Here is a 20,715-nt window from a genome sequence, read left to right as displayed (position 1 = left end):
AAAAAAAAAAAAAAAAGAGTCCAGTCATAGCAGTAAAATGAACAGAGAAAGATGCAATTACTTCAGACGAGGGAGCCCAAAATGGGGTGCAGAGATGCTCAAGGATGGAAGCCCTTCACTGAGCCTGTGGAGGGCAAGAGCCCTGTCTCCGTAGCCTCAGGGCCTAGCCTTCTCCTGTCACTTAGTAGATGAACATTAAATGCTTTTTTGAATTAATGAAAGAACTGATTCTCATACTTAGGCTGCCCAAGAAGATAGGAAGCAGAAGAGAGAAATTAGGGGAATGCGTCCAGTTTCGTGCTTGTTGGTTATAATACCTCGATTTTGTTAACTTTCGCAGACTGACTTGTCATATACTACCTTGTAGTATAATACAAGTTCATGTAATGCCAGTTTTCGTATCAGTAAAATGGCGGACAGATCCTGTCCTGAAGGCACGTGTGTGGGAGACTGGTTTTTGTTGGACGCCCGAAGGAAAAAAAATTGATGTCCCGTGAATAAGTAAATGTTAGTAATTCTAAGTCAAACTAATGATCCCTCTTCCCCAGCATCCTGTCTCTGACATAGATACCAATGTTATATTCGGAAATTAGCATGGGAGTTCTTTTCCTTGATGTCCCTTGAAATTAGATATGCCGTAAGAATTTCTTAATTATCCTTCACTAGTCTATCATCCGTTAGTTTCTCAAATTCAAGGTTCCTATGGGTTAAAGCAGTAAAGCAAATACAAGCATTTCATTCCCCTCTCCATATACATAGGTGTGCAGGAGGGGATCTATGCAGATGTTAGCTTATTTATTCAAACTCAGTACTTTTAGCTATATGAGGAAGGCATTAGTTGCTTTAGTAGATGTAGAGAAGTATAGGATCTTATCCTTACTCTCTAGGTGCTTAAAGTTTAGCTGATTAATTCACATATATTGAACTCATACTGTGGGCCATACTTTGCTATGTAGTGGGTTGTAGGAATGAAAAAGATAGGCTTGTTGGACTTCCCTCGTGGTCCAGTGGTTAAGACTCTGCGCTCCCAATGCAGGGGGCCCGGGTTCGATCACTGGTCAGGGAACTAGATCCTGCATGCTGCAACTAAGAGCCCGTATGCCGCAACTAAAAGATCCCACGTGCTGCAACTAAAGACCCAGCGCAGCCAAATAAATAAATATTAGGGTAGAATTGTTACTCTGAGGGAGCAGAGAGTCTTCAAGAGGAAACAGACATGTGAATAAAGAATTGCAGTGCTTTGAGGTATAGGGTAAAGGTAAACACCAAAGCTGTAGAAACCTAGCTTAGGGGAGGGGGAATCAGAAGGCTTTCTTTCTATAGGGAGAAGTTTGAGAAATATTTTGTAGTACAAGATGAATTTTGTCAGGTGAAGGGAAGATAGGGTGGGTGAACATGTGCAGGAATATTTTGGCAAGAGAAGGAAAGACAATTTAACATGGGTTTTGGAACTCCTTAGCTCTGGATTTAATCTGGCTCCACTGTGTTTTAGCTGCATATGGCCTTGGACAAGTCCTCTAATCTTTCTGAGCCTCTGGTTCCTTATCTGTAAAAGGATAATGTCATCCTTGAAGACCTATTGTGAAGGTTAAAGCAGTGTGTTAAGGGATGCATTGAGTGCTTCACATATTTTTGATATATCCTTTAGGAAGAGAATATTGGCAGCATTTTTGGAAAATAGGTTGGGGGTGGAAGAATGAGAAAAAAATACATGGAGACCAGTAAGGGGCTGTTGTGATAATTTGGGTGAGGGGTAATAAAGATGTAAACGAGGGCATGGGCAGTGAAGGTGAGGGGGAATAGCAGGTGAATGGGAGACTATGTAGTGAGAATCAGCGGGACTTGGCAATTAACTGGATGGAGATTAGAGAGTACTGGAAAAGGGGAGCCACCTATGATTCCAAACTTTAGAGCTGCGGATAAAGGGTTTTGAACGTTACTAGGCACAAGGAAGGTAAGAGTTGGAGCAGATTTTGGAGGGGCATGGGGACAATAAAGATGAGTTCAGTTTGGTTTGTCTATAGTAGATTAGAATTAAAAAAAACTCCAGGTGGGAATAGTAGCCATATAGAGACAGAACCACTGATATCAGTAGATTGACAACTGAGAGCTGGCATCAGGGAGAGAAAAATTCAAAAGCAGACCCATGACTCCCAGTAATAAACACATTTTACTCCATACAAATAAATGTACTCATATAAAAAATCTGTTTCACAACCAGGTGTTTGACAACTCTTACTATATAAAACGAACTTTAATATTTTCTATTTCATTTGCTGATTGTAACCCACTGTTGATTTCATGACCAACCAATGGATCAAGGCCCAAAATATCAACATACTGGGACTAGAACAATGTTTTGCCATAGTACATGTTCAATACAGTAAAGGTATTAAATGATGCCTTTCTCCCAATAATTTAAAAAAAGGCAAATTTATTCTTATTGACACGGCACTTTTTTAATAATTTACAAGTTTATCAGAAAAGTAATGTATGGTAAAGAAATTATACTTTATGCCATATCTTGACTCCTCAACAAATAAGTTGAGGAAATTAGTGCCAAGTACTCATTTTGTTTTCCATTCTATCTGCCAATTTGTGACACCTTTATCGTTATATTTACATTGTCAAGTTTTTATAATATTTGTGCTCTGTTCTGTAACTGTAATGAGTCTACTGAGCATTTTCTGTGCCTGATTTCCAAACTTGAAATTCAGGTAAATAGTATTTACAGTATTGTGGTTATATATATAGTGTTCACTACAGAACCAAATTGTATCATTGAATGTGTAAGAAGAGGATATACAATTCAATGTCGCTAGACATGTGTGGCTAGGAGGGGAATATTTCAAGTGTTAATATCAAATACTTTCTTTTTTCTTATGCTTTATAATTGCTCGAAATTATGGCATTCTTAATTTTCCTATTTGGAGTATAAATTTCTAATTTAGCTCTCTGTTCAAGTTTCCGATTGCCTTTGTTTTTCCTTTTTGGCAAAATAAGAATATGCCTTATCAATAGATTCTTTTTCATTGTGTTTGTTAAAATAAATCCACTTTCTTCTTGAAAGCACTCTAGTCCACTGCTCCCTCTGGTCTGGTCGACTTTGAGTCTGTGCTATAGCCATTGCCCTGGGGTTCCTCTTTCTCTGCTTTTAAGTTAGGGCTGTTTTTTGAATCCAGTATCTTCTCTCTTAGACCTCTTCCTTCCTTCTTCTTTCTCTTTATTTTCTTTCTTTATTTTTGGCTGCGTTGGGTCTTCGTTGCTGTGTGCAGGCTTTATCTAGTTGTGGTGAGCGGGGGCTACTCTTTGTTGGGGTGCACGGGCTTCTCATTGTGGGGGCTTCTCTTGTTTCAGAGCACGGGCTCTAGGCGCGTGGGCTTCAGTAGTTGTGGCTCGCGAGCTCTAGAGCGCAGGCTCAGTAGCTGTGCGCGTGGGCTTAGTTGCTCTGCGGCATGTGGGATTTTCCCGGACCAGGGCTCGAACCTGTGTCCCCTGCTTTGGCAGGCAGATTCTTAACCACTGAGCCACCAGGGAAGCCCCTTTTGTTGTTGTTGTTATCTTATTAGATTGTATTCTCAAGTAACTTTTGGGGAGAAAATATCTATGAGGGTAAACTCTTTAATACTTTATACATTAGGAAATGTTTTTACCTGATTGAGAGTTTGAATTTCAAGTTTAAAATTATTTTTCCTTGCTCTGCTCAGCATCCATGACCTCCATTCAATCTGAAGACTGATATCTTTACTTATTATGTCTTTGATTACTTCTTTTCCTTTCTGCAATTCCTGTTAATCAAATAGTAAAAATCCTAGATTGATCTTCTATGTCTCTTAATATTTTTTCTTATTTTTCCCACGTCTTTGTCTTTTTCCCCTACTTGAGGCTTTCTCCTGAATTGTTTTAATTTTGGTAATGTTAATTTTAATTTCCAGGTATTTTTTAATTCTCCGATTGCTTTCTTTCCAAAGCAGCCTGTTGTTGTTTTATAGATGCATCTATCTTCTTGAACTTGTCTGAGAAAACTAATTAGAATTTTTAAAAATCCATGTTCTCTGGATTATAATGATCTCACTTTCCTGCTGGATCACTCCACCCAACTTCTCTTTTATTTTCATTTATTTATTTATTTATTTCTATTGGAGTATAGTTGCTTTACACTGCTGTGTCAGTTTCTGCTGTACAGCAAAGTGAATCAGCCATGCTTATACATGTATCCTCTTTTTTGGATTTTCTTCCCATTTAGGTCACCACAGAGCACTGAGTAAAGTTCCCTGTGCTATATAGTAGGTTCTCCTTAGTTATCTGTTGCATACATAGTAGTGTATATATGTCAACCCCAATCTCCCAATTCCTCCCACCCCCTCCCCCTTTCCCCCTTGGTATCCATATGTTTGTTCTCTACATCTGTGTCTCTGTTTCTGCTTTGCAAATAGTTCATCTGTACCATTTTTATAGATTCCACATAAATGCATTAATTTTTCTCTTTTTGCCTTACTTTGTATGATAGTCTCTAGGTCCATCCACGTCTCTGCAAATGGCACAATTTCGTTCCTTTTTATGGTTGAGTAATATTCCATTGTATATATGTACCACATCTTCTTTATCCATTCCTCTGTTGATGGACATTTAGGTTGCTTCCATGTCCTGGCTCTTGTAAATAGTGCTGCAATGAACATTGGGGTGCATGTGTCTTTTTGAATTATGGTTTTCTCTGGGTATATGCCTAGGAGTGGGATTGCTGGGTCATATGGTAGTTTTATTTTTAGTTTTTTAAGGTACTCTTCTCCATAGTGGCTGTATCAATTCCCCTTTTAAAAAATCCTTCTAATTTGTGTTTTGGCTTTCTAAAATGTTTGATGAACCATTACTGTCTGTACATATTTATGAAGGAAGGTGTGATAGCTAATGGGGATTTCCTTTGCTTTTTTAGTCACTTTGGAATTCCATGGGAAGAATGGATTCTGTCTGACCTACACCCATGTTCCCCAAGTGTTGTGATCTGCTACTCTTTTGTCTGTAAATACTGTCCCATCCACTCTGTCTTGCAGGAACTAGTCAAATCTCTATCCTCTTGTTATCAGGGCTATCATGGCTTTCTTTTTTGTGTGCTTTTTTACTGTCATATAAGTGCGATTTGAGGAAGAAAGAAAGATAAGTGTGTATACATAGTCTCACACTGAATTTTAACTCATGTTTATTACTGCTTATTCAGCTTCTGATTTACTGTGTTCTGCTTTAAACAGAACAAGATAGACATTTAACTTTCCCAGAAAGTACTTGGGTGCCAAAAGCCTCAGATCTGCCCAACGTCTGGGTTTCACAGTTCCATTTGCTTTGCCCACTTCAGGCCTGATAATAGCTATGTAACTGCTCGGAAAGGTAGAGTTAACTTCCTTCATTAGCACTGGTTTGGTGTGCTCTATTTACTTAACTTCTGTGTCCCTTTTTATTAGGAATAACTTGACTTTCTGTGCCTGTGTCTTTCTGGCACTCGTATTTATGTCACTTAAAAAAAATTAATTAATTAATTTATTTTTGGCTGCGTTGGGTCTTCATTGCTGCATGCAGGCTTTCTCTAGTTGCGGCGAGCGGGAGCTACTCTTTGTTGTGGTGCGTCAGCTTCTCATTGTGGTGGCTTCTCTTATTGCAGAGCACAGGCTCTAGGCACACGGGCTTCAGTAGTTGTGGCACATGGGCTCAGTTGTTGTGGCTCGCGGGCTCTAGAGCACAGGCTCAGTAGTTGTGGTGCACAGGCTTAGTTGCTCTGTGGCATGTGGGATCTTCCCGGACCAGGACTCGAACCTGTGTCCCCTGCATTGGCAGGTGGATTCTTAACCACTGCACCACCAGGAAAGCCCTATAAGTCACTTCTGTAGTAACTTTTCCTTCTTAGCTCGGAGAACGGGGAAGAACAGAAAAGGAAGGAAAAAAAAAAGGGAACTAAGAGCTAACTTCTGAGACTGGGGAAGTTCTGAGATTATTAAAATTTCTAATGTGAGCAAAGCTCAGCCCGTTTCTTCTGCCTCATGAATGATTAAACTGAGTACAAAGGGAGTACTTTCCCTGGCGGTCCAGTGGTTAAGACTCCGTGCTTCCACTGCAGGGGTCACGGGTCCAATCCCTAGGCGGGGAACTAAGATCACGCATGCCAGCACAGCCAAAAAATTAATTAATTAATTAATTAAACTGAGTACAAAGGGATGCTTTCCCCCAGGTGCACCTTCATTACAACATGGCACTTGTTTTTAGAAGGCCTTTGCCTCTCCAGGATCCCCCTACCTTCCATCTTTGTGAACATTTTAACATTCATTTGAACAGAAGAGCTTATAGCAGATGGGACGGAGGTGGGTAGAGCTAAGAGAACTGTATGGCATGTTGTCCACCACAGGGAGTTTACAGACTGGCCAGGATGCTACATTTAGGGCACACCAAACAATTAATAATCAAATTATGACAACACATAATTGTTAGGTTGTATAGTGACTCTAAACATAGTAAGGGTTCTCTAGGAGTCAGGAAAAGTTAGGCCTTGAGTTGGGCTTAAATGGGTAGAATTTGGCAGGAGAGAAGGCTGACCATCCAGGGAGTAAAGAAGCTTGTGAGAGCTTCAGAGTTAAAATAAAGAAGAGACTCTCGGGGAAGTGGGTGACAGGATTGAAGTCTGCTAGAACGGGTAGATGGGCTTCAAGCTTGGAATTCCTGATGCAGACAGCAGGGCCTCACAGTGAATTTTTTTTTTTTTTTTGCGGTACGCGGGCCTCTCACTGCTGTGGCCTCTCCCTTTGCGGAGCACAGGCTCCGGACGCGCAGGCTCAGCGGCCATGGCTCACGGGCCCAGCTGCTCTGCGGCATGTGGGATCTTCCCGGACTGGGGCACGAACCGGCGTCCCATGCATCGGCAGGTGGACTCTCAACCACTGTGCCACCAGGGAAACCCCTCACAGTGACTTTTTAATGAATTGTCACACCTGCCAGAGTAGGTGTGCCAGAGAAGTGTAAAGGGATCAGAGAAGTAAGTGTTGGGTCCAGAAGTTCAAGTCAGCCTTCAGGATGCGTATTATTTGACCTATTATATACTAGTCTGCTGTTTTTGTTTGTTTGTTTTTGGATAAAGAGGTTGGAGAAGGCTGAGAGAAAGGGAGAAAAGGGAGAAAGCGTTAAAACTGTTAAGGGGAGCCACTAGTTTTTAAAAGTATAACCTTGGAAATTATAACCGCCATCATTTCCCATTCAGGTGTTTACCCATAGTCAGTATCAAAAGTCCAAAAGAATTTCCATCTTTCTGAGCATGCAAGATGAAATTGAGACAGAAGAGATCATCAAGGACATTTTCCAACAAGGCAAAACCTGCTTTATCCCACGGTACCAGTTCCAGAGCAATCACATGGATATGGTGAAATTAGCATCGCCTGAGGAAATCTCTTCACTTCCCAAAACATCCTGGAATATTCATCAGCCCAGTGAGGTCGAGGTTCGGGAGGAGGCCTTGTCCACAGGTGAGTGTTATGGTATTGGAATCCGCACCTTAGGATGCTCTCAGGCTGTGATGGGTTGTTAGACCTCTGATCCGCTTGCTATGGTTGGGTCAGTGGGGGTCACTTTTCCTACAGGGATGAATTTGTATTTCACTTATATTCCAAGACACCGACCTAACCTAGTTCAGGGTGCGATGCCCTCTGTAAGCTGTGAAATGTCAACTGTAATAGTAAGGTATTAAGGTATTGTTGCCTTTTCACAGACTACTGCCCTGACCTTGTGGGTTGGATTATACATTTTCTCTGAATAATATTGCATTTCCCATGGTTTCAGTTATGGTCTGTATGGTAATGAGTACCTTATTATTAATGCTATAAGCATTTATATCTCCAGCTCAGACCTGTCAACTACTTGGGTATCACGTGGTCATCTCCAACACAACATGTTCCAAACTGAATCATATTCCCTCATGCCCACTATCCTGTGTTTCTCTTAGTGTATAGTACCATCACCACCCAATTCACCATGCCAGGAATCTCAAGATCATCCTTGACTCTTCTCTTTCCCTCATGTTCCATGTGTGCCCATTGCCGAGCCCTGGTGATTTTACTTACTGAGTTATTTATTGAACCTGTCCACTCCTCTCTAATCCCGCTGCTACCACTGCAATCTAAGCCACCATCTTCCCTTGCTTGGGTTATTATAACAGCCTCCTAACTCTTCTTCTTCTCCTCCCTCTCAATCTATTATCTATGTGGTAATTGAAACAAGATGTCTGAAATGCAAAGCTGACCATTTCTCTCCCCTGTTTAAAGTCTTTCAGTGACTTTCTGCTGCCCTTAGTTTGAATCAAACATTCTTTAACAAGGCTCTTCCTGATTTGGCCTTGCTATTCTTTCCATTTTTACATCTTTCTACTCCCTCACTTTATAGTCTGAGTTTCAGCCACTCTGAATCTCTCCCAGTTTCCCAACCCCATTTTTAAAAAATTGAAATATAGTTGATTGACAATATTGTGTTAGCTTCAGGTGTATAGCAAAATGATTCAGTCATATATATATGTATATTTTCCATTATAGGTTATTATAAGATATTAAATATAGTTCCCTGTGCTGTACAGTAAATCCTCATTGCTTATCTATTGTATACATTGTAATTTGTGTCTGTTAATCCCATACTCCTAATTTATCCGCCTTGGTAACCGTAAGTTTGTTTTCTATGTCTGTGAGTCTGTTTCTGTTTTGTATATAGATTCATTTGTATTATTTTTTTAGATTCCACATACAAGTGACATTATAATATTTGATATTATATCCATCCATGTTGCCACAAGTAGCAATGTTTCATTCTTTTTTTATGGCCAAGTAGTATTCCATTGTGTGTGTGTGTATGTGTGTGTGTGTGTACACACATACACCACATCTTCTTAAGCCAATCACCTGTTGATGGACCCTTGGGTTGTTTCTATGTCTTGGCTATTGCAGATAGCTTCTGTGAACACTGGAGTGTATGTATCTTTTCAAATTAGGCCAACCCCATTTTGCTTTTTCTACTGCTGGACCTTTATATGTGCTATTCCCTGGCCAACAGCCACTTGGGAGATTTAATCATTATCAAGCAGTCGAAGAGCTGGAAGCAAAACAAGCTAAGGTACTATTTTGTACTACAATGCCTCAAACCTGTCTTAGAGGTATGTATTTTTGATTAAGACTTAAAGAGTTGCAAAGAAATCCCAGTGAAGCTTTATGCAATCTTCTCTCAATTTCTGTTCCTTTTCATTGTTACAACATAACCTATAAAATCAATATGACAGCATGGGAAGGGACAGAGTCAAGGTCTCATGGTAGTAGGGGGATTATTTACTTTGCTACTTTTTCTCCTATATTATACAGTCCTGTGCTTTGCTAGATGTTTAGACACCAAAAGTACACTCAGATCTACCTCCTAGACCAGACGAATGCCAGCATTATAAAAATTTTAAGACAATGAAACATAAGGGAATGTAGTGTATCTTGGGAGGTAGCCCAGGCTTATAGATAAGGAAACATAGGAATTGTAGGCTCTGGTATTGCTCACACTTCATCAGCTACTTCTCCAGACTCATGGGCTTATGGGTGGAGCCCAGGGCACTTTCCTAATTCTGGTTGACCATATTAACATCTCCTTCCATGCTTGCATCACTCTGTGATGTCCCGGCTAATTGAAATGCTACTTGGTATCCTCCAGTAACCATTTTCTCCAGAGGCAGCCCATTGTCTTTGTAGAACAACTCTGCTCCTTGTAGAATATATTCCTTTGGTTGAGCTAAAATGTGTCACCCTGAACCTTCATGCATTAGTTCTGTTTCTGTTTAAGTACGATAGCGGGGAAGAGTAAGCAAGAAGCATGATCTTTCCTCTTAATTTAGCTGTACTTCCTGGTTAGGATAAACTCAGTTCAAACAAGTGAGGTAAATCATTTATATATAGGTTTTAGCACATCATTTGGCACATGGGAGCTATTCAGTAAATGGTAGCTATTATTAATTTTAAACAAGGAAGGCAGGATTATTCATTATACAGTCAACTCAGTGCTACCTGAGTGTTTAACATTTTAATAATTTCCAACAAACATTTTCTGAACATCTACTTTGTATCAGACACTGTATTAGCTCTGGAAAGATAAGGTCCTGGACTTCAAGGCGCTCACACTCTAGCTGGGGAGACAGAAAACATATGTAAGTAGAATGACTATCCCAACCTGTTGTATATATCAAATATAAGTCAAATGAAAAGAATATTAAGAATATAGAAGTTCAGGGCTTGGCCCTGAATAGAAAAAAGTTCACTCACAAAACCGCTTGCTCATTTTTTTTCTCCTCCATACCATTTATTCATGCTGTATTTGTGGGACGGGTTGCTTTTTCTCCCCATGTGTTTTTCTTTGCAGATGCTTGCAATTGGCATTGCAAAGGGTTAGGGAATTATACCTGTAGTTTCTTGCAATTGCAGCCTGGGAGCTAATGCTCTTTGCTGTTGTTTATAGAATGTTCGATTTGCAGTCTCTGCTGTTTGTTATCTCCCAGCATCACATTCTGCACCGTGGATTTTTGCTCACATCAGCAGTTTAGAATGTGGCATCTTCAGTGCGCCAGCATAAATCTAGCTTCACAGTGTTTGTGACAAGCTGACTAGAGCTCAGATTGTCCCCAGTATAGCTTATGTAGCCTGCTTATCTTTCTGGTTCGCTCACATTATGGCAGGTTAGAAAAAAGTGAGCTCTGGTGTCCTCAGTTGCAAATATAAGTTCGTAAGCAAAAATTTCACATGGGCTATTTTTGTATTATGTATATAGCAAAATAACAGAAGGGTAAAAGAAGTGGAGGGGCTGCCTCTTTACTGCATTTGTTCTCAAAGTGAGGGCTGCTTGGGCAATTAGATTAGCCAGCAATCCCTCCACTGAAAGGACATAATCTAATTCAACGTGGCTTAAGCAAAAATAGGATTTTATTGGCCCAGAGACTGAAAAATCCACAGAAGGGCTAGCTTTAGATATGGCCAGATCAGAGTCATTAGGATCTACTCTATCTCTGCCTTTTCACTCCACTTTCATCTATATTGGCTTCATTTCTTGGTGCCACAGGTGGCCGTGGTAGTTCCAGGTTCCACAGCATCCTTACTGCTAGCAGTCCCAGCAGAAAAGAGCGAGTCTGTTTTCTAACGGTTCCAGCAAAGTCCTGGTCTTAACTCTTACTGACCCGAATTGGGTCAAGTGGCCATCCCGAAATCAATCACTGTGGCCAAGGACATGGACGAGGCTGAGTGACCTAGGCCTGGGTCTTACTTGTCCATCCCTGAGCCACGCACTGTAACCAGGGAGAAAGGATGTGTTGACTGACTGGACACGGTCCTGTGCCCACCTGTGTGGCCCTACCCAAACCACTGAGCTGAGAGTGGGCTGGGAGCGATTCACCACAGGAAAACGAAGTACTGTTTCCAGAACAAGGGCAATGGATACTGGGCAATCCAAAATCAAATTCACCTATGCTGTCAATCATTTCTGAAATTCTATAGACTATAACAGGCTCTTTGCAGTCATAACTTTGTCAGAGCTGATTTTTTATTTTTGATCTTTCTGGAAGCTCTTTAGGAATTCATACCTATGTGTGGGTACCTGACACATAACTCAAATAAATAAATGATCATAATGAAGACTTTCTAGTCCTCAACCAAAACATTTTAAAGTGACTGGATGGGGCAGTGTCAAGGACAGAATCTTTGAACCTGACGTGTAACATCCCTCTAGGTTGTTCATGATCAGTACTTTTGGGAGGGTTAGGATTGGTTTATTGAAGTCATTCCCATTAACTTGAGCTCCTTTCTTTCTTCAGTAGGGTTGCATGGCACCTGCAAGAATATAGTAAAGAGAGTGGGTATGAATTTCATCAAGGCATTCGGCAGAGTCGTGATATCCTTGACCATAGGGTGGAGAAATTTGGGTTGGATAGTAATACTTTATTCAGAAGATATTTCGTGAGTGCTCGTCTGTGGGAGGAGTAATGGGGGATGCAGCGGGGAACAGGGTGGACCTGGTCCCTGCGGTTGTGGAGTTAACCAACCTGTTGTCCTATGGAGGCAGGTTTGTGCCAGCATATCACAGGGCCCTCTCCTTTGTGCTGTCCTGTTCAGCTTTTTGTTGCCACTTAGATGTCCCACTGTCCCTGGATTTCAGCATGTCAGAATTCATTCTTATCGTTCTCTTTGTGTTTTTCACATTTCTGTTAGTAGCCAGTTTGTAAACATAGACTTATTCTTGTCTCTTTTCTACCCATCCAGTTATCAAGTATTACCAGATTTTTCTTTGTAATATTTTTATCACCTGTCTTTCTCTAATTCCAGTTTTAGAGGATCCTTTGTCTACATTTTTGATTCTTCATATCTGTTCCATTGGAATACACTTCCAGTTGGTTTTCTGGCCATATTACCTTTCCTAAAGTACCTCTTTTTGTACAGGCCATCTACCCTGTTCAAGCTTTTCCCGGTACCCAGCCTAGATCTGTGTGCCTGAGCAGACTGAGGTTCCTGCTAGCTAACTGTTGCCAAGAGAAGGGATACTGGATAAAATGTAAACATTCAGGCCACTGTCTGGGCCGCTCTGTCTTTTTACCTTGACTCCTTCTTCTGCCTGGTGCAGTTCCTCTGCTTCAGCCAAAGTAGTCTGCTGGAAGACAGTATTTCGTAGCAATCAAGAACCCAGACTTGGGAATCAGGTAAGCCTGGATGTGAGTTCTACTTTTGCTACTTTCTAACTATGTGACTTTGGGGAGGTTGTTGAACTCCTCTGAGTGTCAGTCTTGTCACCTGTGAGTGGATGAAGCTACCCCACAGGTCTGTTATGAAGCTTGAATGAAAGTGCTTGGCATATAGTAGGTGCCCAGTAAAGCGGCTCTTGTTGCTGATGTGGATTCTGTTGTTTTTGCAGTGGTTGAGTTGTCATCTGAGAACACACTATGTGCATTACTGTGAAATTTGGTTACACCTACTGTTTTTCAACAGAAATGTTTTTCAACATTTAGAATGTCTTCGGTGTTCCTTCCAGGTGGTATCTTTTAGTCTAGCGCTTAATGTCATTGCCTTTTGAGTCAGACTGATCTGAATTTGAATCTAGGCTTTACCACTTGGGGAAATTACTCAACATCACAAAGTACACGTTTTTCCCTGTGAAATCAGGGATAGTTGCAGTGGCCACTCACTGTGCTGTTTAGAGGATAAAGTAAGATGATGTAGGTGAAGTGCCTTGTAGTGAACTGGCTCATGTAGTGAGGGATCAAAAATGGCAGTTACTGTCAACAATAAGCTGTTCTCACCTTCTCTAACCCTTCCTTGACTGCCTCTAGTCCTCAAGTCCCTTTCTTCTCTAATTCTTACTCACCCAGCACTTAACATATATCCACCTGTGGTACAAATTCTCCTAGGGGGTATATTTCTTTTCTTTGCTGAGAGACTTTGTGGTATTGTGATTTATAATAAGAAATACATATTTGGTCTTCATCCCAGTTTCTGGCAGAACTCCTAAAATCTTTGGAATTTCCCAAGTAATAAGAGCCATAAAGGTGTCTTGATATTCATAGCACACCCCTTTCAACCAGACCTGAGTTTATGTTGATATGGTGACTTTGGAAAGCAACCTGGGGAATCAACTTTTGATTAGAGGGTTGGAATTTTCAGTCTCCCCACCTCACTGACTTCTGGAGAGGGGAGAGGGGCTGGATGTTGAATCAGTCACCAGTGACCAATGATTTAATCAATCATGCCTTTGCAGTGAAGCCTCCATAAAAACCCAAAGGATGGGGTTTGGACAGCTTCCTGGCTGGCAAGCCTGTGGAGCTGCTGGATGCTGTGCTCCCTTTCCCTGTACCTTGCCTTGTATATCTCCTTCCTGAGCTGTATCCTTGTACAGTCAACTGGTAATCTAGTTAGTAAAATGTTTCTCTGAGTCCTGTGAGCTGCTCTAGCAAATTAATCAAGTTAATCCAACCCAAGGAGGGAACCTCTGATGTATAGCCTGTAGGTCAGAAGTACAGGTAACAACCTGGACTTGCCATTGGCATCTGGCATGGGAGTTGCAGGTAGGGCAGGCAGTCTTGTGGGACTGAGCCCTTAGCGTGTAGGATCTGACACTGTCCCCAGGTAGATTGTGTCAGAATTGAGTTGAATTGTAGGACACCCAGCTGGATGTCAGAGAATTGCTTGGTGGCCCAGGAAAAAAGCATTGGAGACTTGGATTCTTTATTTATTTTTTCAATTAATTAATTAATTTTTATTTATTTATTTTTGGCTGCATTGGGTCTTCATTGCTGCACGCGGGCGCTCTCTAGTTGCAGCAAGCGGAGCACAGGGCTCTAGGCGCTCAGGCTTCAGCGGTTGTGGCTTATGGCCTCTGGAGCATAGGCTCAGTAGTTGTGGCTTGCGGGCTATAGAGCACAGGCTCACTAGTTGTGGCTCATGGGCTTAGTTGCTCCATGGCATGTGGGATCTTCCTAGACTAGGGCTCGAACCCGTGTACCCTGCATTGGCAGGCAGATTCTTAACCACTGTGCCATCAGGGAAGCCCCGACTCGGACTCTTTAAGAGCAGAGCCCTTCTCTTAAATCACCTGTACTCTTGGTGCCAGCATCATGGTTTTTTTGTTTGTTTTCTTATTTTTTAAAAAATATTTTATTTATTTATTTATTTGGTTGCGCCAGGTCTCAGTTGCAGCCGGCGGGCTCTTTTGTTGTGGCTTCATGCAAACTCTTAGTTGCGGCATACATGTGGGATCTAGTTCCCTGACCAGGGATCAAACCCGGGCCCCCTGCATTGGGAGTGCAGAGTCTTAGCCACTGCGCCACCAAGGAAGTCCCCCAGCATCACGTTGTTCACATCAGACTTCCAGTGGAAGTGTCTTGAGGTAAAGCCAACACTATTATGAATTCAAAGAATGCTTATATAAGTTTATGGATGATCAATATTTTATAGTCATTAAAGGAAAGCTGGATTTAAAAAATAATAAGCATCTACCTAGGGGCACTTTAAAAAGTATATCAGAAATAGTTGTTTTATAAGATGCTGTGACACTTTTATTTGGTATTTGGGAATAAAGGGTTCACGTTAGACCTGGGCTGGAATAACCTTGCAATTGATCTTCTCCCAGCACTCGCTTTGGGGAAGCTGTAGAGTTAAGATCCAGGTGGAATGTTGTACCTGCCGTGTCTGCTGTGTGCTGTTGCACCTGGGTTGGGAGCTATGAGTTGGTGCATAGGCCTTGGGTCTCTAAGTCTTGATCCATGTAAAAACCTGGTAGGAATTCACAGGTCTCAAGGGGACCTGCACACACCTTGGCTCTTGATGCACCCCATGTGGATGAGGGAGCAAAAGAAACTGCATGCTGGGGTAGCTCCTGGGCCCAGGAGGAGGTGGAGATGCTGCTCTGTGTCTTTCTATAATGCCAAGTATGCACAGTCATACCTAGACTGAAGTCTGCGGCGTCCCCTGAGTCAGAGTGCCCGGTGAAACGTGTAGCAGCCTCTGGGTCCCTGCTGCGTTCATAATCCAGTCTGTGCGCATTAACGTACCATGTTCTTCTGCACACTCCACAGGCCTTCGCAGGAGCTTTGGGTGACCTCGCCCTCAGCACAGTTGAGAACGTTGCCTTCAGAGTTAAGCACTGGGGGAGGTGGAACAAACACTAATGTTCCTCGTTCCATCTTCCTTGTGTTCAGAGGGGATCATTGAAGCCCACGGAGGTCAAGTGACTTCCCCAAGTTCAATACAGGCAGTTAATAACAATGCAGTGGTCACCCAGTTCTCCTGTTTTCCACTCCAGTGCCCTTTGAAGTGCCATTTCTTTTCTTAACACCTCATTCATTAATGTTGCTTTACCACCTGGATTTTCCTTCTCTCCTGACAGTGTACTGCACCAGAACGATTATTCACGGAACAGGTACTGTTGGTAATTGTATACATGGGAACATCGTCATATTTTCCCAAGGAAGAACTTGCGCTAAGTCACATGTATCTAAAAGTACACTGGTTGTGAAGTTAAGCTTTTTTTTTCAGTCATTTTATGTTCAAGTAAATGCACAGGAAGAACAGCCTAGGCTTTCACTTGTAACAGGGCCTTCCATATGAATGATAAGTGTATACATGGTAGGCTTCCTTGGAGCTGTTCCAGGATTTTCTATTTTATCTTTTGCAGCAGCAACTTCAGACTATATTCTCATTTCCGAGAGTGGTGGTTTACTTTTTGTTATCTCCCAGCCCATTAAGATGAAAAGATACTTCCTCGGGGATTATGGCCTGTTATTCTTGCCAAGATGCGTTAGCCTGCCAAATGTTCTGTTCAAACACAGTGATGCATTGAATGTACTGTGGAACACTTAAGTGTCATTAAAAGGGCTAACCTACGTGACTTAAAACTCTCTACCTATAGAACTTCAGGTTTTTAAACTCCTTTTCCAATTCAGTTTTTATTTTATTACCTTTAATCAAGACATTAAAATGTCTATTAGGTTTATGTATGTTTCTGTATATGTTAAATTGAGAGAAGAGGCAGAATTTTAAAATTTATTTATTTATTTATTTGGTCGTGCTAGGTCTTAGTTGCGGCACATGGGCTCCTTAGGTGTGGCAGGCGGGCTCCTCAGTTGCAGCTCACGGGCTCCTTAGTTGCAGCTCGTGGGCTCCTTAGTTGTGGCTCGCAGGCTCCTTAGTTGTAGCATGTGAACTCTCAGTTGCAGCATGCATGTGGGATCTAGTTCCCTGACCAGGGATCGAACCCGGGCCCCCTGCATTGAGAGCACGGAGTCTTATCCACTGTGCCACCAAGGAAATCCCGAGGCAGAATTTTTAAGAGGAGTTTGAATTAGAAAAAAATAAGTTGTTTTTAGTTTCGTCTTCTGATCCTTAAACCTCAAGTCGGAGTGGTGAAAACTGGTTTGTAAATAAATACCACCACGGGTGTCCGTGCCCCACTCCTGCTCTCTTCATTGGCAAATCCTCTCTCCTTTTCTCTCACTCCGTCCTCAAGGGTTAATGGAACAGTTTTGGGGCTGTTGATGTCCTTTTTTTTAAAATATAAATTTATTTATTTATTTTTGGCTGTGTTGGGTCTTCATTGCAGCACACAGGCTTTCTCTAGTTGCGGCGAGCGGGTGAAAACAAAGTTTTCAAGTGGTGGAGTGATACAATCCAGGTGAGTTTTAAGGTCACTTTGGCAGGAACGTGAGACAGAGAAGTCAAGTGTTTGGACAGGGGTGGCCAGTTAGGAGGTCACCACAATAACCTAAGATAGAGAATTCAGCCCTGACATTTGCCAAGTGGACAAAGGCAGAACTTCATTTCACTTTACTGGCCCAGCTTCCTTGAAATCATCTCTTGTCCTCATTTTTCAATGGAGAAAATTCCCTAAGTCACTTCCCTGGAAAGAGGAACAGGTTATAATTCATCATAAAGAAACATCCCAGTCTTGTGGCCTTTCAAAATGCTTTTTTATTTTTTTTGATGTGGACCATTTTTAAAGTCTTTATTGAATTTGTTACACTATTGCTTCTGTTTTATGTTTTGGTTTTTTTGGCCACGAGGCATGTGGGATCTTAGCTCCCAACCAGGGATCAAACCCACAGTCCCTGCACTGGAAGGCGAAGTCTTAACCACTGGACCGCCAGGGAAGTCCCCTCAGAATGCTTTAATGAAGAATTTTAAAGGGCTGTTTTCTCTGCTGAAGGCATTTGAGGAAATAGATCCTCTGGGCTCCTGCCCATAAAACGGATAAGATGGAGGCTATCCCTAACCTGTGGTTAGACATTCTCTAAGACATCAACAGCCCCACGCTTCCCTGGTGGCGCAGTGGTTAAGAATCCGCTTGCCAATGCAGGGGACACAGGTTCGATCCCTGGTCCGGGAAGAGCCCACATGCTGCAGAGCAACTAAGCCCGTGCACCACAACCACTGGAGCCTGCCCGCTTTAAGGCCCGTGTGCCACAACTACTGAGCCTGTGTGCTGCCACTACTGAACCCGGCACGCCTAGAGCCCGTGCTCCGCAACAAGAGAATCCACTGCAATGAGAAGCCCACATGCTGCAACAAAGAGTAGACCCTGCTCGTTGCAACTTGAGAAAGCCCGCGCGGAGCAACGAAGACCCAATGCAGCCAAAAAAAAAAAAAATTCTATAAGCCTAATAATTGTATGTTGAATGAATGATTGATAGTAGCTGCAAAGAAATGCGAACGTAATCTACCAATGTTTATTTTTTTATCCTCCTCATCATCTATAAAATCAGGTATGTATTAACTAATTATCCACAAATAAGCAAGCAGAACAAGCCAATATTACTATTGGATGAAGTGGGCAGGGAGCTATGAGATGGAAATTGAACAGAAACAAAAATGTCTTCCTAACTGCCCATCTCATTACTTTGGTTTAAAGCAAATACACATAATAATTTAAGTGTTCTTTGGGTGTAGTGATGCTGGAAGCCAGAATCACTTGTAAGAAGTCCTGGGATGAATTAATTTATCCGATTGTCTAGACCAGTTGTTTTCACCCTTCAAGCCTGACTCATTGGGGCTTTTAAATTCAGTTTAGTAGCATTAAAAAACAAACGAACAAGAAAGACATAGAAAAAAATCTTTTATTTAAGTAAAGATTTGCATGTGTGTCTATGTGTATCTGTGTATGTGTACATGCATGTGTATATGTGTCTATGTGTATATAAAATGGGTCACAGTGTTTTTCTTACTGTAGGTTCCAGAAAGTTTGAAAGCCACTGGTTTATGCATCTACTTCTCAAAAGGGCATGTATCTTTTAGTTGGCCCCTGGTGGAATATCAGTGGACTAACTGAGCAATAGGACAAACAGTACATTTTCTTCAAGTGTTAATTTCACTTAAACATTTTGGTGAAAACAAATGCAAGTTTTGTTAATTTCTCTAACTTTTAACATGTTTTATATGCTTCAACACTATGTTTCTTAGCACTGAAGACTTAACTATTGTGTTTAATTGTGGATTTTGTTAATGGATATAAACCAACCTTTTTCTATGTAAAGCTCTATGTCTCGAATTCTACCTTACTATCAATTTTGCTACCTCTTTGTGTTTGAATATGCCTTTGACTTCCTCCTGAATCTTTGGTGCCATTGTCTGTGGGCATGCTTCTTGTAAATAGCATACAATTGGATTTTTGTTTTTGCACCCAACTGGGAGTCTTCTTGTATCAGAAGAGTTCAGCCTGTCCTCTTTTTGGTGATAACTGGTGTGTTTGGTGTTCCCTTCTGTTACTTGTTATCTTGGTTTCTGTTTTTGGAAAAATAATTTTTTTTGCTATTTCTTTTTCCTTTGTATCCTTTTTTGTCTTTAGTACTTCATAGTCAGGTATCCATTTCTTTTACTGGTTACATTAACATGTTTTTGAACCTCAAATTCTCATTAGCATTATCAATATAGTATTGATTGACTTTTTTACTCCTGTAAAAGATAAGAAAGTGAATGTGCTTTTTTGTCCTAGATTTTAATAAACGTAAACTGGGATTTAAAATCAATAATAATAATTTAAAAATGTCTATCTATTCTTTAAGGAATTTTTTGACATTTGATTCTTTTCTTACTATATTTATAAGGAACAGTCATTTAAAGTCAACTCTAAATTTTCCTAGGTTCATGGTTCATTGCTTCTGCTTTTTAAATCATGTCTTCCTCATCCTTGACATGTATTTTTATTAATTTCTTGGTCAGATGGAGTATTCCTTTAAGTAATTTTTTTCAGTATGATCTGTGGGCGGCATATTTTTGGAATGCTTTTATTTATTTTATTTTTATTTATTTATTTATTTTGCGGTACGCGGGCCTCTCACTGTTGTGGCCTCTCCCATTGCGGAGCACAGGCTCCGGACGCGCAGGCTCAGCGGCCATGGCTCACGGGCCTAGCCGCTCCGCAGCATGTGGGATTTTCCCGGACTGGGGCACGAACCCATGTCCCCTGCATCGGTAAGCGGACTCTCAACCACTGTGCCACCAGGGAAGCCCTGGAATGCTTTTATTTCTGAGCCTATGTTTGTATATGCAGTGAATTCTTGAATGGAGTAAGAATTCTTGGGTCACACTTTTTTTTTTCACTCAAAATTCTAGACCAGGGGTTGGCAAACATTTTTTGTCAGGTGCCAGATAGTAAATATGTAGGCCGTGGGATCTCTGTAACAACAATTCAGCTGTGCTGTTGTAATCTAAAATAGACGATATTTATATAGGGTATGGCAATGTTTCAGTAATACTTTATTTACAAAAGCAGACAGCAGGCCAGATTTGGCCCTGGGGCTGTAATTTCTTGACCTGTTCCAGACAATTGATCCATTTTCTTCTGGCATTTAGCGCTGTAGATGAGAAGTCTTGTGTCATATCCATTTTTTCCTTAGTAAGAAACTTGCTTTTTTGTTGCTTGGGTTCTTTTAGGAATTTTTATTATCTTTGAAATTTACAAATTTCATACTCATTAATTTTATGAATTCATTGATACTTAGTGGAATTCCCTGGTGGTCCAGTAGTTAGGACTCAGTGCTTTGATATTTATATTACCAAATAAACCAGCAACACTTACCATTCTTTCATTTTTCATGAAAAGATCTACATTTTGAAAAACATACCTAGAAATATCTCTCTCCAAAGCCTTCAAAATACAAGTTATATTTCACTTTGAATCTAAGAAGATTATCTTCTGTGAAGA

General features: G+C 41.2%; 1 protein-coding gene across 20 annotated transcripts in view; it reads left to right on the top strand.

Annotated features, from left to right (window-relative positions):
• Positions 1 to 20,715, top strand: part of MTHFS (methenyltetrahydrofolate synthetase) — a 269,324-nt gene that overhangs the window by 848 nt on the left and 247,761 nt on the right. For all 20 annotated transcript variants that reach the window (XR_003002979.1, XR_003002981.1, XR_003002987.1 and 17 more), the window contains exon 2: positions 7,238 to 7,499. Coding sequence is in view for 2 of the 20 variants with exons in the window: in XM_024742779.1 (XP_024598547.1) it covers positions 7,238 to 7,499 (262 nt within the window). In the remaining 18 variants the exon portion in view is untranslated. The remainder of the gene's footprint in view (positions 1 to 7,237; positions 7,500 to 20,715) is intronic.

Source organism: Neophocaena asiaeorientalis, unplaced genomic scaffold (assembly GCF_003031525.2).
Source record: "Neophocaena asiaeorientalis asiaeorientalis breed wild unplaced genomic scaffold, Neophocaena_asiaeorientalis_V1.1 scaffold155, whole genome shotgun sequence".
NCBI classification, from domain to species: domain Eukaryota; kingdom Metazoa; phylum Chordata; class Mammalia; order Artiodactyla; family Phocoenidae; genus Neophocaena; species Neophocaena asiaeorientalis.
This window is presented reverse-complemented; position numbering and strand designations above follow the sequence as displayed.